A 15,569-nucleotide genomic window follows, 5' to 3' on the forward strand; every position below is an offset into this window, starting at 1 on the left:
CGGAAGGCATCTCGAAAGAGACGTGTGTTCGTGTACACGTGCACGCACACACACACACACTGTAGACACGTGTGAGCAATGCAACATTTACAGTAGTCATGTGGTACAAGCATCCCACGCCTGTTAGCAAAATGTGGTGTATACATGCAGCAAAGACAACATACAGTCTTTTTAAAAGCAGAGGCAATTTTTACATGTGCTCCGACATCCATGGACATTACACTGTTTCAAACAAGCCACCGTAGAAAAGGCCAACACTGCAAGATGCCATTTATATGGAGTATCTAAGAAGTCAAATTCCTAAACAGAAAGGAGAATGGTGGTTCCTAGAAAGATCTGTGGAAAGGGAGGACCAGGAGCCCTTAAATTCATTTCAGCTTTCTAAGATGCGCATAGTCCTAGAAACCGACTGCCCAACAACGTGAATATACTCAGTACCATTGAATTGCACCCTTATAAACGGTAACATACGTATTTTACTGCAAGGAAAAAAAACTATGTAAGATAGTGCAAGGAACCTACAGTGAATGCTGGTTTGTGGGTAAAGGTACGAGCTGCTGAGTCTTGTCATGGGTTCTATCCCCGGAATCTACATGGTAGAAGGGCAGAACTGACTCCCACAAGTTGACCTCTGATTTCTGCATGCATGCCGTGGGCACATGTGTGGTCACACATACCTATCACACACACCAAAACAACAAACAAACAAACAAACAAACAAAAAAACAACTACAAGGCAAAGAACCTTAGCAGAAATGACAAGGACAAAGCCTCAATTAACCTCAGCAGTCTTGTTGCTGGAAGGTCAATCCGTGCAAGCCTTAGCTTACTACCCAGAGCCTTCCTTTTCCTTGTGCCGGCTATTTGAAAGCAGAGCCTTAAGACTACAGGTTGGGGGCGGGAGCAGGATCTGCCCCTGGCACACAGACCTTGCCTGATGGCTAATGCCGTTAGTCACGAGCTTCAGGAAGGCTGTACAAGCTCGCCATGTAGGACCCAAGAGCCTCCACTACCCTGTTGGCATGGTAGTCGAGACTTACCTGGACATCGTACAGGAACTGGAAACGGCTTCTTTTGTTTGCAGCTTCTCTCACAGCCCGAGCCAAGTCCACGGACCCTTTCCCCCCAATCGACCAGTGATAGCAGGGGACAGCATCAAAGGCGCCGGCCCGCTTAGCGAGCTCACACACCAAGTCGATCTCCGCGCGGGTGTCAGTCCTGGTGAGGAGAATGGTTGTGGTTTCTGCATCTGTGTTCACTTAGTGGTGTTTTGAAAGAAAGACTAACGGTTTATACAGAACTTCGCTCCCTAGCACTGAATATATTTGAAACATCAAAAGTGGTCACATTATGTTTAAATAAACCAGACTTGAGGAAAAGCACGGAGGAAAGAATCCTCTCTAACATGACTCAAATATTTCAGGTTGTTATGGGTTTTTTAATCCAGAAAATTCCATAATATCTTCTTTTGATCATTCATTCATTCTGTCAGCCAGAAGTACTAGGTAGAATGGCAAAAAACACAAACCCCTCACACCCCCAAACCAAACAGATGGTAATTTACTATCTGAGTTTCCTTTCCACAATAACACTTGAGGACACATCTGTGAAAATGAAACCAAATGAAACAAAGCAAGCTGACTGATTGGGTGTCTGGCAGAAGAAATCGAGAAGCCCAAGTGGCCTTAGGGTGCAAATGTGTTCACTAGTGTGCCCTACAGACAGCAGAGAGCTGGACTCACTTGAAGACGTTCAATGCCACCACGACAGGCACCCCGAAGAGCTGAGCAATCTGAATTTGTTTTTGGAGGTTACAGCAGCCATCAGCCACCAACTGAATGTTCTGGAAGGAAATCAGCCTCCTTGTCATTTTGTCCCACCTCATAAACACCCCCAAGCTAGGCCAAGTCTCATCACACTGGCAAGTCTATTTTTTCTCATGTTATTGTCCCGGAAACTTCCAAAAGTAGACCCAAATCACCTTGAGTTTCCAAGAAAGATGGCCGAGACAGAGGTAATTCATGTTCAACTTAGCTCCTAAAAGCAGTCTGGGTTCAAGCACATGTATGTGAGTCTTGGGCTGGGCAACCATTTCTATGGGAGGACTGGTCATCAGAAAATAAACAGCCCACCCCTTGCAGCCAGGGGGGCAAAAGGCACAAGTCTCTGGGAGGCTTAGGGGTCCTTAGCAGCTACTCCGGCTTAAACCCACGGTGCCACCTGTAGGAGCTACGTGGTATTGCTGCCAGTTAACCGGTTTATCCACAGAAGTTACTGCACTCTTGTAAGCCATAAAAAGAACTGCACGTCTTCCAAGAGTCAGCTTTTTCCTACAGCAAAGGAAGACACAAGCACTAGCTTCCCTCTTTCAGGGTCAGGATGGCTGTCTTGAGGGTAGAGGACAGCAATAAGCCTATATCTATCTTTTCTTCAGCTTTGGGAGTTAACCGAATGGTTCTCATCTTTTTATCCCACCCATTTCACAGGGATTCTTAAAAATTCAAATTATAGTTATGTGTGCATGCTTGCCAAGGCCAGAGGACAGTGCTGGCCATTCCTCAGGTGCTGTCTATTTTTCTCTTGGAGGCAGTGAGGTGGGTAGGCTGGAGGGGGTGAGCCCCAAGGATCCACTTGTCTCTGCCTCTCGTGTTGAGAAAGCAACCATGCCCGGCAGGGATCGAACTCAGATCCTCCTGACTGCAAGGCAAGCACTCTACCCACTGAGCCCCATCTCCCCAGTGCAGAAAGGCACATTTCTAAGAAGTTGCTGGTGCGATTTATGGTCATTCTTTACTGTTCAAGTGGAAGCTGATCATTAATTGGGTTGAGTGATTAGTTTCCCTTACCTCCTCCGTATATTCTTTCTTGAGAGGGACTCCAGCAGTGACCTGAAACACAAACAGTAAAAAAAAAAAAAACTATGACTCATCCCGTGGCTTGGGGAAAGAAATTGTTCACTGTAGAAACAGGTCTAGATGGTTTTATAGGAGAGTTCTACTTAACTTTGAATAAATCAATTACTGTAATGTTTACACAAGTGTTTCATAGTTAAGAAGAAAAAACACTCCAAAATTTAAAAATTTTGTATAGTTAACATTTCATTCCTATAAATGGGGGAGACGAACTCAAAACATTAGCAAACTGATTAGTAAAACCCAGTCATGTGTAATGCAGACATAGCTATCTAAACGGGGATTGTCCTGGCAACGTACGAGTTCTTGAAAGTGATAATATGTTAAGCAACGCATGTAGGGTCTTAAAGAGAAAAACCAAGTTGTCATCCCGAAAGACGAAGAAAAACCTGCATCGGTTTTTATGCTAATTTGGCCAATTAAAAATAGAAGGTAATCCCTGAATCCTCATTAAAAATGGATTCCAGGCATCGCATTTAGGGATGAGAACTACAAAGATGCCTGCAGCCAGCACCCCTACCCAACACTGCATAGCAATTAGGAAAACCTAATTGCGACAAGGGAGGAAAAGTATAGACTGGGAGGAAGAAACGGAACTTATTTTTAGACAAGAATGTCGGCACAGAATCCCCCAAAGACTTGGTAGGTTAAAGGAGCACAGCAATTAAGAGAATTCAGACAAGTTAGGGATAAGGTAACATACGAAAACGGAAGTAATTTGTTATATTATTTACAAATATTAAGTATATGGAGCAGGTCTATAAGAAATATATATGTGTATATATACATATATATATATATATTTATGAAATAAGCAATAACTTTCATGGAAATATATTCAAACAGACCCAAGCCAATGAAGAGATATCTAATGCCCTTTGAACAGAAGCCCTAAAGAGGCTGCAGAACCTAGAAGCTAATTCTCAAATACACACGGGGTTTCCAACACGTAATTTAGTGGTACAGAACTAGTCTCACGTAGGCTAGATCTCCCAAACCTCAAAAAAGTAAAAATAAAATCTACCAATAAGATGCAGGTCGTCGCAGTGAAAAGGGTCACCTGTAGGTCAGAGAAAGACGAAGGAACAGCTTGGCTTTGGATCTCAGGGCATTACTGAGGAGCCACCCTGGGTGTGTCTGTCAGGGTACTTCCAGAGACCGGTGGTGAATGTAGGCAGTGCCATCCTAGGGGCTGGGGACCAGGACTGAATGAAAAGGTACCAGCACAAAGCCAGATGAGCATCAGCATCTGTCTCTCGGTGCAAGCATCCGCCTCACGCTCCTGTCTATCCCCGCCCCCCCCCCACACTGATGACCCCTACCCTCTTGGCTCAGATCCAGAACCCCAGCAAGCCCTTCCTCCTCTAAGTTGCTTCTTGTCAGGTTTTCGGTCACAGCCGTGAGAAAAACAACTGTGTTAGAATGGGCAAGTTCAAAGGTCATACGGTTTTCCACTGCACAAACAGTGGATTAAAAGAGCCATCTCAGCTGAGTAAACACAAAGGAGGTGGCCGCGGCTATCTGTGTGATGACGTCGAAAGGGAGCAGAAATGACCAAAAATAGTGTAACAGAGCTGTTTCAAGTACGAAGCAAACACACTGAGGTGGGAAACAAGGAATAAAATGGACTGATCAAACGATGAGAAGAGCCCATCCCAACCCGATGACTGAAAACATTTCCAGGACTCGGAATATGGCAGGCCCTGGGGCACAGTGACTAAGACAGTTCCTGAGCGCAAGGAATTCAGAATCTGAGGGGGAGGGACACTTAGGAAACAGCGTGAGGCCTGGCTCAGGAAAGACGTGCTTGGCTTCGATGGCCTGTCCAGCCATATCTGACTACTGTTCACTCATGCAATAGTTGGGTCCTTCAATGTTCCCCACACACCTATGGGTGTATGTTCTCCGGGGGAGAGCTAGTGGGAGGTGGTAGAGTCTCGGAAGCAGGCTCCTAATGGGAACTCTCCCAGGAGATATGGGACCCACCCTCACGAGGTAAGTGGGTTTGCTTTGTCCTGGACTCCTAACCTGATGAACTGCCTTGCTACAGGCACAAACGTTGACCACGAGCTTACAAGTTACAAAGGTGTGAGCTGGGAGGTGGTGGTGCATGCCTTTAATCCCAGCGTGTGGGAGGCAGAGCCAGAAAGAGCTCAGTAAGTCTGAGGCCAGCCTGGTCTACAAATAGAGTTCCAGGACAGTCAGGGCTACACGGAGGAAACCCTGTCTCGGGGGAAAAAAACAAAACAAAACAAAAACAAACAAAAGGATGCTAGTGAAAATAAATTGTATCTCTTTCTGAGCTGATCATCAAGCATGTTTCAATAATGGGAAGCTGACTAAATGGTTTTCATTTCTACCTTTGGTCTGAGACCTTCTCTGACACAGAACCAAGACATTAAATAGGGAATGAAGAAATAGGAAGGAATAACAGAATAAAACACAGCCTGGCTATGCAGAACACACAGTAAGAAGTGAAATCGGACTGGAAATCATGTTGGACATTTTTATAATGGAGATCTGAGAAAACCCTGGACTGTAAATTCTAGATCTGACCAGTTCCCTGAACAGAGTTGTGATATTCCCACCGCTGGATCTCCACGATTTCCTCCTTGTTTTATAAAGACCAAACCAGACCAAACAGACTCTAATCCTTTTAGAGATGCCAAAGCCCTTTGAGTTTAAAGCATTTCAAAGTATACATATTTTTCTTTTTCAAAGTAGAAGCAGGCCTAGTGATTCAAAATTTAAAGTGTTGGACTGATGGCAACAACTGGAATTCTAAGCATAATCAGAATCCCTGAGGACTCATAATGTCCGTCTTTACAAATTCATGTGTGTCTTTACAGATTTTGCTTTTGGGATGATGATGCAACTTCAGGTAAAATGAAGCTCTACTGTGTCCAGTGCTGAGTTGGAGTTCAGAGCGTGTGGACAAAGCAGGGGGTTTGATTGACATTCTTGGCTTCAGATTTGACCTGCTGCTGGCTATTGTTTCCAAACCCAGAAAATCTTGGGCTTCCTTGGCTATAAAAAGAGATGAAAAATAGTTCCTAGGACAAAAAAAAAAAAAAAAAAAAAAAAAAAAAAAAAAAAAGGCTAAGACGAACATGTGACATAGTTTGTTGCCAAACAGCAAACCTGTTACTTATTTTTAGTGATCGTAGTACTTTAATTAAGAAATCAGGTTGATGCCTTTCATGTCCATGTGCTACCATCAGGCAGGAAAATAATGAAGCCTCAAACAAAAATTTTCTCACTTGGAAATTTCTAAAGTGAAAAACCAAACAAACTTTAAAAACACACATAACAGCCATTTTGTACATTTTAAAGATAGACATTAAAAATCTTCACATATATTAAAACAAATTGCTAGGTGTGGTGGCACACCCATTTAATCCCAGCACTGGAGAAACAGGGACAACTGGGTCTCTGTAAATTCCAGGCCAGCTGGTCTACATAGTGAGTTCCAGGATAGCCAGGGTTAAATAATCAGACCTTAAAAAAAAAAAAAAAAAAAAAAAAGCAGAATTTGAGTTTTCCAAACAGGGCTCCTCAGATGCCTGTAGTATTGTGCAGGAGTCAACGTCACAATTGGCAGAGACAGAAGGAAAGAGGTTTTAGGTGGAACCTGATAATCTATAATATCCCTGTGCCAAAAAGGTATCCTATCCGGTGATGCATGGCAAATCCATCAAAGCCGTCGTCATTCCGACCCCAGTGGCCCTCGTCGAGGAATGAGAGCTTCTACCCTCCTGTCCCAGTCCAGATGCTTACAGAGGCTTGGCCCATGTGTCAGGGATATAACAGTGGTTCTATGGTGCTGTTTGGAAGTCACCTGTGGGCACCACATGTAGTTGACGGGAACTAAGCTCCAAATGCTCTACTGGGTGAACTTCAAAGAAAGGAAGCAGACTTTATGGGCGACTGGAAACATCTAGCACATTCTATGTCTCAAATACTATGTCACAGTGTACCTTTTCTTCCAGACAGGTTCTACTCTGAGCCTTGGTTGCTTTGGAACTTTGTGGTACCCTCCCGACTCAAGTCACCTGGGTGCTAGGATTACCTGCGTGAGCTTTTTTTTTTTTAAACTTTTTAAAAATTTTATGTGTATGAGTGTTTTGCCTACATATATATGCCTGGTGTTCAAGGAGGTCAGAAGAGGACACCAGATCCCCTGGGACTGGAGTTACAGACAGCTGTGAGCCAGTGTGTGGGTGCTGGGAACTGAACCCAGGAATGGAAGAGAAGCAAGCGCTCTTACCTACTGAGCCAAATCTCCAGCCCATATATAGCTTTAAAAAAATGTTTTTTTTATTATTATTATTATTTATGTGTACGTAACCTGGGTGCACAGGTGCTCCATAGAATCCAGACCAGGGCATTGAATCCCCGGGAACTGGAGTTATAGGCAGTTGAGAGCTACCAGGTGTAGGTGATGGGAATCGAACCCAGGTCCTCTTAAGATGGAATCATCACTCCATCTCCTGGCCTTTTGTTTTTTGAAAGCTAGGGAAAAAAAAAAGAACTTACACTTGGCCCACCTCCATGCATCTTCAAAGCTCGAACGGTGGCCACCAGCACAACCACGTTGGGTACCAGGCCGGAAGCTCGGCATTTGATGTTGAAGAATTTCTCCATCCCAATATCAGCCCCAAAGCCAGCTTCAGTCACTGCACAAAAACAAATAGGGAATGAACTTGTGTCTGAAAACAGAACAGGTGCTGGCAATCAATGTTCAATAACAGGGCAAGGCTCACAATGGGCCCTACTCCTACTACGCCAAGGTCACTGCATGACGCTGTATCTTGTGTCTACACTAAGGTAGCCTGACATCTCCCTCACAATGGAAGATGCTCAACTTCATTGCACAAGGCAGGTCTCTACCCCATTGGACTCAACAGGCTACAAAGACTCATCGCCAGGCCAAGAACTGTCTTCCCAGTACTCCAACTCAAATCAAAGCTTTTCTTAACACAGATGGGATTTTCAGCTTCGTGATCGGGTTCCAAACTTTATCAGAGAGGTGGCTGATCATTTCTCTTGATGAGTAAAATCCAAGTTGGAGGTATGGCTTAAGGATATTGATCATGAGAGTTGATGAAAGACATCAGCTTAATTCCAGAATCACAGAGATACTCATTTCTACAGGCTTCTTCCCCGCTGACAGAAATGTTAGTGTTGGGGCTGGGGATAGGGGTCAGAGAACATTTGTTGCACAAGCATCTGAACTGGGTTGAGATCTCCACGTCTATGAAGAAAGCTTGGTGAGGCTGTGTGCACCTGCCACCCCAGCCCTTTGGGGAGTAGAGGCAGGAGGATTGCTGGGGCTCGCTGGCCACCAGCATAGTTCCAGGTTCATCGAGAGACCCTGGAATAGGACATCCCATGTCTTCCTCGGACCTCTGTGTGCATATGAACACATGTGCATACACACATAGCATACCTGCACACACTCTTCTCCCCCCAAAAATATTGTGGCATTGGTGGAGGTGGCAGATAGAATGAATATGAGTATTGTTTCCTAAAACCATGACAGAAAATGAAGCATTAGATTATCTTCCTACCCAAGGGAGAACTCCAGGACCCTGGTATTCAGTGTGCGTGAGACCCATAGACCAAAAGCAATGACATCGCTTAAGAGCTTGTTTAAAAGGTGGAATATTGAGATCTACTCAGCCAGAGTTTAAAATAACAAATTTTAAGTGTGTGGGTGTTTTGCCTGCTTGTATGTCTGTGTACCATTTGTGTGTCTCGTATCTGCAGAGGTCAGAGGAGACCATGGATCCATATTACAGACAGTTATAAGCCATGTGGGTTCTGGGAATCAAATCCAGTCCTCTGGAAGAACAGCCAGTGGCCTTCACCTCTGAACCATCTCTCTAGGCCCACTCGAACCAACATTTTTAAAAAGACACTCATGTTCAATGATTACCCATTATCATTTGGGAAGATAATATGCACCATCTACTGACATTGTGACTAAGATCATATTTAATGGTACAGATGGGAAATAGAAGTGAATGAATATACTGTGGTTTATGTAAAAATATTTAAGGGTTGAACTCGAATTTCGGTAGCACAATGCTTGCCTTGCAGGAGTGAATTCCTCAGTTCAAACCCTCAGCAGCAGCACACAAGGTAAAAAAGTGAACAAATGAAGATATCCGCTCTAGTATTCATGGGATATAGGAATCTTAACAAGAATGGAGGGAAATAAATTTCAGATTCAATAAACTCTAAATACACTTAATTCTTTTCTTTTCTTTTAGCATTTCATATACCCGTTTTTTCGTTTATACAGAATACACAGAATTGCGTAGTCTCCTTTAACTTAAAAGTATAATTTTATTTCTGTATTACAAACTTTCAGAATTTTTGATTATAAAAACAGCAGCTTGTAATTCTGTTCACGGATGTGCCAACATGTGTAAAGCGGTTCCCTCTGTTATTGAACATTTGGGCAATCTCCAGCATGCACAAAGACACACTGAACTCATGTTGCATTCGCACTTAAATCTCTTGCAAAGTGTGCCCTTGGAATAAATTTCCAAGGGCGAGTTTATAGGCCAAGGGCATAAAACATCTTTTATGACCACTGACATACATTTGACAAGTCATTTCATTAAATTTTATGTTTAAAAATGAATGTTTTAGCTTACTATAGAAAAGAACAGGTTTTCCTGGCGTTGTTCTCATTTATTTCCCTACTCCATTGCCTGCCCTCCCCCTCCCCCCTGAATTTTATTACATTCTCTTTGCGTAGATTTATAGCACAACAGTCGAAAGGACATGTCTCCTACACTGCAGATGAGATTTCATGAATGCGTCCATAGTGGTCGAAATTAGAGATGATTCTTACCCCTGCAGGGAGGCCCCTAGAGGCTACTGTGTGAAGACACTATGAAGACAAAGCTTAGGGTGCGAAGGGGATTCTGGGATGGGGGGAGATGTAAGGGCCGCAGAGAAAAGGAGAAACTGAGGCAAGAGGAATATTTACCTTTCCGTGCTTCCTGACCGTGGATGCAATGCTCCCCACTCCCGCTACCGCCCTTCCCTGGCCAGGGCGCACTCACTGAAACTGGGAGCCTAAATGAACCCTTTTCCCTTTAAGATGCTTTTCTCATTGTTTTATCCAGCAGTACGAAGAGTAATTACTGCAAATACCAAACCCTTAAACTCCTGCCCCCAGAGGCAGAGGATGAATGCATTGTCTTTACAATCTTTTCCCTTCTCAGCCCTAGCTATTGTCCTAACTCTCAGTGTTCTAACTCCCCACGTTCTCTTCTGTTCCTAGGGGAAAATACTCCGAGGATCTTCCCCTGAGCCTCGTGTGAGCCCCTGCTCATGCAAACCATCCCTATTTCGTCCATCCCCACACTCCAGGGCAGGGAGTGCACACAGTTGGTATAGCACATGCGTAAACGTAGGGACAGGAGTTCGATTCCCAGGACCCATGCTATAAAAAGCCAGGCATAGTTGCCCCCTGCTTATAATCCTAGCACCGGGCAAGCAGAGACAGGTGGATCCCTGGGGCGGGATAGGCAGCCAACTTAACCTTAACAGGTGAGTTTCAGGCCTATGAGAAAGTGTCTTTACAAAAAAAAAAAAAAAAAAAAAAAAAAAAAAAAAAAAAGGTGGATGACACTCTCAGGACAGACACACCTGCTGAGGCTGTCCTCTGGCTCGCACCCACGGGCACACAAAGCTGTACATATGCAGAGACATGTGTGAGCATGCACACGGACACCCGCACCTCATTCTGTAGCAGCGTCAAGCTATCGAGCTTCCTGCAGAGTCCTACACTATATTACTATCATCTCTGATCTTCTTTCCCGCCTGGGAAATTCCTTTGCTCTCCTCTCTTTCAACCCAGTGTCTAAATCCCAGCTCAATGACTCATCTACAAGCGTGTCTGGATCTCAGGCAGGGGAGTTTCCCTTCTTTTTGCCCGCTTGGGCGTTTTTTCCTTCTGTCGCCCTACTCCTGTGTAGTGGCACCTTGTTTCACCAGTGGACTTACTTGCATCCTAGGGGCGTGGCTTTGGGTGTGTAGCCATGACCCCTTAGAAGAGGAAGGGTTGGCTCTCTCTCGGGCAGTAGTCGGAACTCCAAAAGGACAGACTACACCTTCAGGAGCAGAATGACCACATCAGTTATTTACTACTAATTGTGTAGGTGCTTCCCTGACAAATACCTGTTAATCATTTGTCTTGGGCTTTGTGGACTCAACAAGATGCCACTACACTCCTGAGATCTGCATTCTCCTTCCTAGACACGAGGGACAAGCACATACAATCTCTAATATATAGAAGTGCATGCGTGAACAGCGTGGGACTCAACGGCCAATTCAGAGGTTACAACTCAACAAAAACAGAGGGACACATTAAAAATAGGAAGAAAAAAAAAAAAAAAAAAAAAAAAAAAAACACACGCCAGCCCTACCTATCCTCTTTTTTCCCCTACAAAATGCAGATTTGATTTTTTTTTAAAATCAAAGATGCAATGGTATAAACGCCACTCGTATCTCAGACGTCAAAACAGACAAGTTCTGCTCAAGTTTGTATTCTAACGCACAAACTGGACATAAACAAGAAGGTGGTGGAAAAGAGTGTCTTACAAAGGGGAAGGAAATGGGCCATGGCTGTGAGGGTCGCGGGCCTCCAGCTGCCAAACATCATGCAGGAAACCGGGAAGAGACAGATTCCCAAGCTTTGAAAGCCACTCTTGTTTTCTGGGCACACGTGATCCCTTTCAGGTTGTTTGTTTCCACACCGCAGGCGGCCAGGGAGAAGGTTGGCTCTTGGGCGAACTGTGTTTACTAAAGCAGGAAGTACTTCCCTAAGGCATTACCAGCGACTCACTTAGAGACCTACACCGCAGGGTTCAGCCATAGGCCCACAGAGCCTTGATAAGAAGCCTGGACTTCACAGGGCAAGCCACTCTTCCGGCAGGTTTCCCTTCCTCAGGACTTCTGGGGGAAATCACCGACAAGTAAAACCTCCGTGGTGTCCTGAAACAAGCTATTTATTCCCTTATCTTACTTGCTGTCCCTAATAAATTTTCTGAGGGCCACGCCAAAGGGTTGTCTTACACGGAGTTTAATAGACTTGTTCTTAAATCACGATGCAAGTCCACTTAGCATGACCTGGCTTTCCTGAAAAGCACGGAACGTAGGTTTCAAAAGGCTACTTATTTAAAAAAGGATTGTGATTTAAAAAAAAAATTTTTTTTGCGAAAAGCACAGCCATTATTTGTCTTGGCACTCTCTTTCCCTTTTGTAACTTACAGCATGAATGGAAACAGGAAATGCTGACGGATAGGATAGGCTCATCGGGTAAGCACAGAAGCTGTCCTGCAGGATGGCTTGACTCAAGCTCCAAAACCTACAAGGAGCTCGGAAAAGGCTGGGGAGGGGGTCTGGATTCAAGCTAGAAGGAACTCACAAAACAGAGCTCTGGGTGCAGAAGGAGGTTGAAGCATTGGCCATGATAATCCCCCAGAGCACCCAGAGGCCTGGTCTAAAAAATTACACTGCCAAGATCATGAGGCGGGCCATGTGCTCTCTACAAACACAGCTCCCCCTCCCCACTCCCGAGGGAGGGAGTTTGTATTCACCAAGTTTCCCTAGGACATCGCTGCTTCTTTGTACATAATGAAGAAAGAGGGGGTGATAATGAAGACCCAGATTTCAAGATAGACACCCATCTTTATTAATAGTACCTCTTCCTAGAGTAACCCTGTCCAACACAGGTTCAAAGGGTAGGAATTTTAGGGCTGGCATTCTCTAACCTCATGGCTCTTCAGCCTAAGGCAATTTCCCTCCTGGAGATCAGGTCAAGGGACCATGGTGTCCAGGCTCCTCTATGGCCCAATCAGGGGCTGTCTCCACTCCACTTCCGGCTCTGCTATCCACCGCCCTACTCAGTCTCATTAAACACACACATCACAGATTTGGGGAAAGCTTGTCATTTCTTCTCACCTGACAACCGAGCCTCTCTCTGCTATCCTCAGTGAGTCAACTGAGTCCACAGCTGGATTTCATTACTGTGATGAGGAGAAATGAATTACCCAATGAGCAGGCAGCATGACTCTGGCCTCTCCTCTCCTTTCTAATGTCATAGTCTATAGGAATACATAGTCTACACGTACGGTCCCTTCGCCCTCCCACCAAACTCCTTCCCAGCGAGTCTTCCTTCCGCGCCGGGATGTACTGTGTAGCCCTGGCTGGCCTGAAACTCGATTTGTAGACAGAGCTGGCACCAAAGTCACGGAGACCCACCTGCCTTCCAAGGTGTGCACCTGCCCTTGAATTTTATTTACTTACTTGAATGCCGATAAATCTGAACTCTACCCTGTCTCGTATTTACCTCTGGCTATTCTAATGCCTTAATTCTTTACCTATCCCTATGGCATCGCAAACCATAAAATGTCATTGAGTTCTTCTTGAGTGGAACGATGCTGTTCCCTACAAGCTGCATCCCACTGGAGGGGGTGAGGGACACAACCAGGTACCCTATAATGCTCAAAACTCCATCCCACTCAGGCAGCCGGCTATGGGTCAAGCAGAACAAAGGTGTGCTGGGCTTTCTAGACACTCCCTCTGAGAATATTACAAATGCTCCAGAGGCTAGACTACAACACCGAAGCACAGGCTTATTATGCTAATCACCATAACCTCATCCACCGGAGTCTGAATTACCCAAATAAAAAATTCCTCCCAGCACAGCTTTGATGTATTGCATCAATAATGGGGTCAGTGCAACTTGGCAACTGGGGACTAAGGTGACTCCTGACTTAGTAGCATAAGGAGGGAGGAGGGGCCAGGGGAAACACACACAGGAAAGGAGGATCCAGGGGAAAATGCTTTGCATGGGAAGGCACAGGGGTGGGGTTGTCAGTCTCATTGCTAAAAAGTGAGTGTATGGTAAGAGGAGGGGACCGTTTAAAAAACAAGACAAACAAACAAAAAGCCAGGCACGAGAAGATGGAAAACGTATCGAACATTTCTACCTGACCCTTGGTTCTAGTTTTATTCTGTTGTGGTGATTAACGCTCTGACCAAAAGCAACTTGGGAAAGCAGGGTTTGTTTCAGTTTACAAATGCCAAGTCACAGCCCATCACCCAGGGAAGCCAGAGCAGGAATTGGCCATGGAGGAACAGCACCTTCTGGTCAACCACTGGCTTATGCTCAGTAAGTTTTCTTATGCAGCCAGGACTCACCGCCTAGGAATGATGTCGCCCATAGTGGGATGGACCTTCCTGCATCAAGACAATGGGCACATGCCAACATGAGCTGGGTGATTCTTCCCCTCTTTCCGCATGACCAGCACAGCCTTTTGCTTAAAGCCTGTGATGCTGATAATGGAAAGGTTCCAATGACCGTTTTCAAGGTCACTGTGGTATTCAGCTGGACCGAAACCCAGGCCCATGGGACCTCTGTCCCTGCAAGTGTCCCTACTCCACGTGGCCATGCTGATGCTCCGCCAACCACGAAACATTTCTCGGAGTTGAACCACTCTCAAGGAAAAAATCCAATTATCTGTGTGCTCCAAGGGCATTTCATTCTTTGGATTCAGAAGTTTGTTTTCTTTTAGAGCGACTCGTGTGGGGATTACCCATCACCTTTCCTAATTGTTAGTTGCCATGCCAACAGAGGTGGGACTTGGGCAGCGGAAGGCAGATGAGAGTTGGGATAAATTAAGAAAAATTTTAGAGAGGATACTTGGGGGACCCCGACTATCTGGCCTTGGTTCCTTACACCAAGCACAGACACAAGCACATTGTCTTAGTCCTCCTCAGAATCTAGCAGATTCCTGGAGCCGCTTTCTCACTTGTCTGGGACCCTTCAAGACTTGTCTCCCTAATCAGGCATCAGCTCTCTCAACACTGGTTGGAGGAGTGGGTCACTTTGACTTCCTAGCTTAGATTGTCTGTACCAAGTATGCAGACGGGCTGGGAGAAAGGAAATGATTGCGTTTTGAAATTCTCGTTTTTTGCTTCCCAACTGAGGAGACAGACACTCCTTAAACGGAGACAGGTTTTCCTCGAGTCTCTCATACTTGAAACACCTGAAGACTATCGCCAGAGTTGGGAATTGAATTTTCACCTTGTTATATCACAAAAGCGCTGTTTGTTCCTTAAGCGCTCAGAAGATAAAAAGAAAAATCAGTACTGTCATGTTTCATATCTACTTTATGATAATAATAAATTTTCTGTGTGATGCATGCAACATGCACATATAATATATAACATATTGAGTTTTCCATCATCCTTGGAAGTGAAATTGGATTTATGGACTGTTGAAGTTCTCACAGAACCAGTCAATGCTACCAACTCAGCTCAGAATGGGCTGAGATTTAAAAAAAAAAAATGTCTGCACAGGACAGATTCGGTCAATTCTCTGAGTGAACTCTTATAAACAGGGAGAAAGGAAACTGTAGCTTTTGTCCAGGCCATACTTGACTTTCTCATGACGAATGGAAAGCACATATAGGAAGAAGTGAGGGGCGTGGGGCTAGGCTTCACCCTGAAGCACTATGGGTTGTAATTTCTGCATAGAGCTAAAGGAAACAGATACGAGTCCTCACACCGGCCCCTTCTGCCCTGTGTAAACACTGTTATTCGTTGCAGCTGCATGCAGATGAACTCAGA

The 15,569-nt window shown here is 44.9% G+C and overlaps 1 protein-coding gene across 1 annotated transcript in view; it reads right to left on the reverse strand.

Moving 5' to 3' along the window:
* Mthfd1l (methylenetetrahydrofolate dehydrogenase (NADP+ dependent) 1 like) overlaps window positions 1-15,569 on the reverse strand; it is a 150,028-nt gene that overhangs the window by 49,745 nt on the left and 84,714 nt on the right. Inside the window, exons 21-24 of the mRNA XM_051206011.1 lie at window positions 7,449-7,588; window positions 2,847-2,888; window positions 1,743-1,843; window positions 1,041-1,218 (exon numbers count right to left, since the gene is read on the reverse strand). Of these exons, the coding sequence (XP_051061968.1) occupies window positions 1,041-1,218; window positions 1,743-1,843; window positions 2,847-2,888; window positions 7,449-7,588 (461 nt within the window). The remainder of the gene's footprint in view (window positions 1-1,040; window positions 1,219-1,742; window positions 1,844-2,846; window positions 2,889-7,448; window positions 7,589-15,569) is intronic.

Source organism: Phodopus roborovskii, unplaced genomic scaffold (assembly GCF_943737965.1).
Source record: "Phodopus roborovskii unplaced genomic scaffold, PHOROB, whole genome shotgun sequence".
Classification (NCBI taxonomy): Eukaryota; Metazoa; Chordata; class Mammalia; order Rodentia; family Cricetidae; genus Phodopus; species Phodopus roborovskii.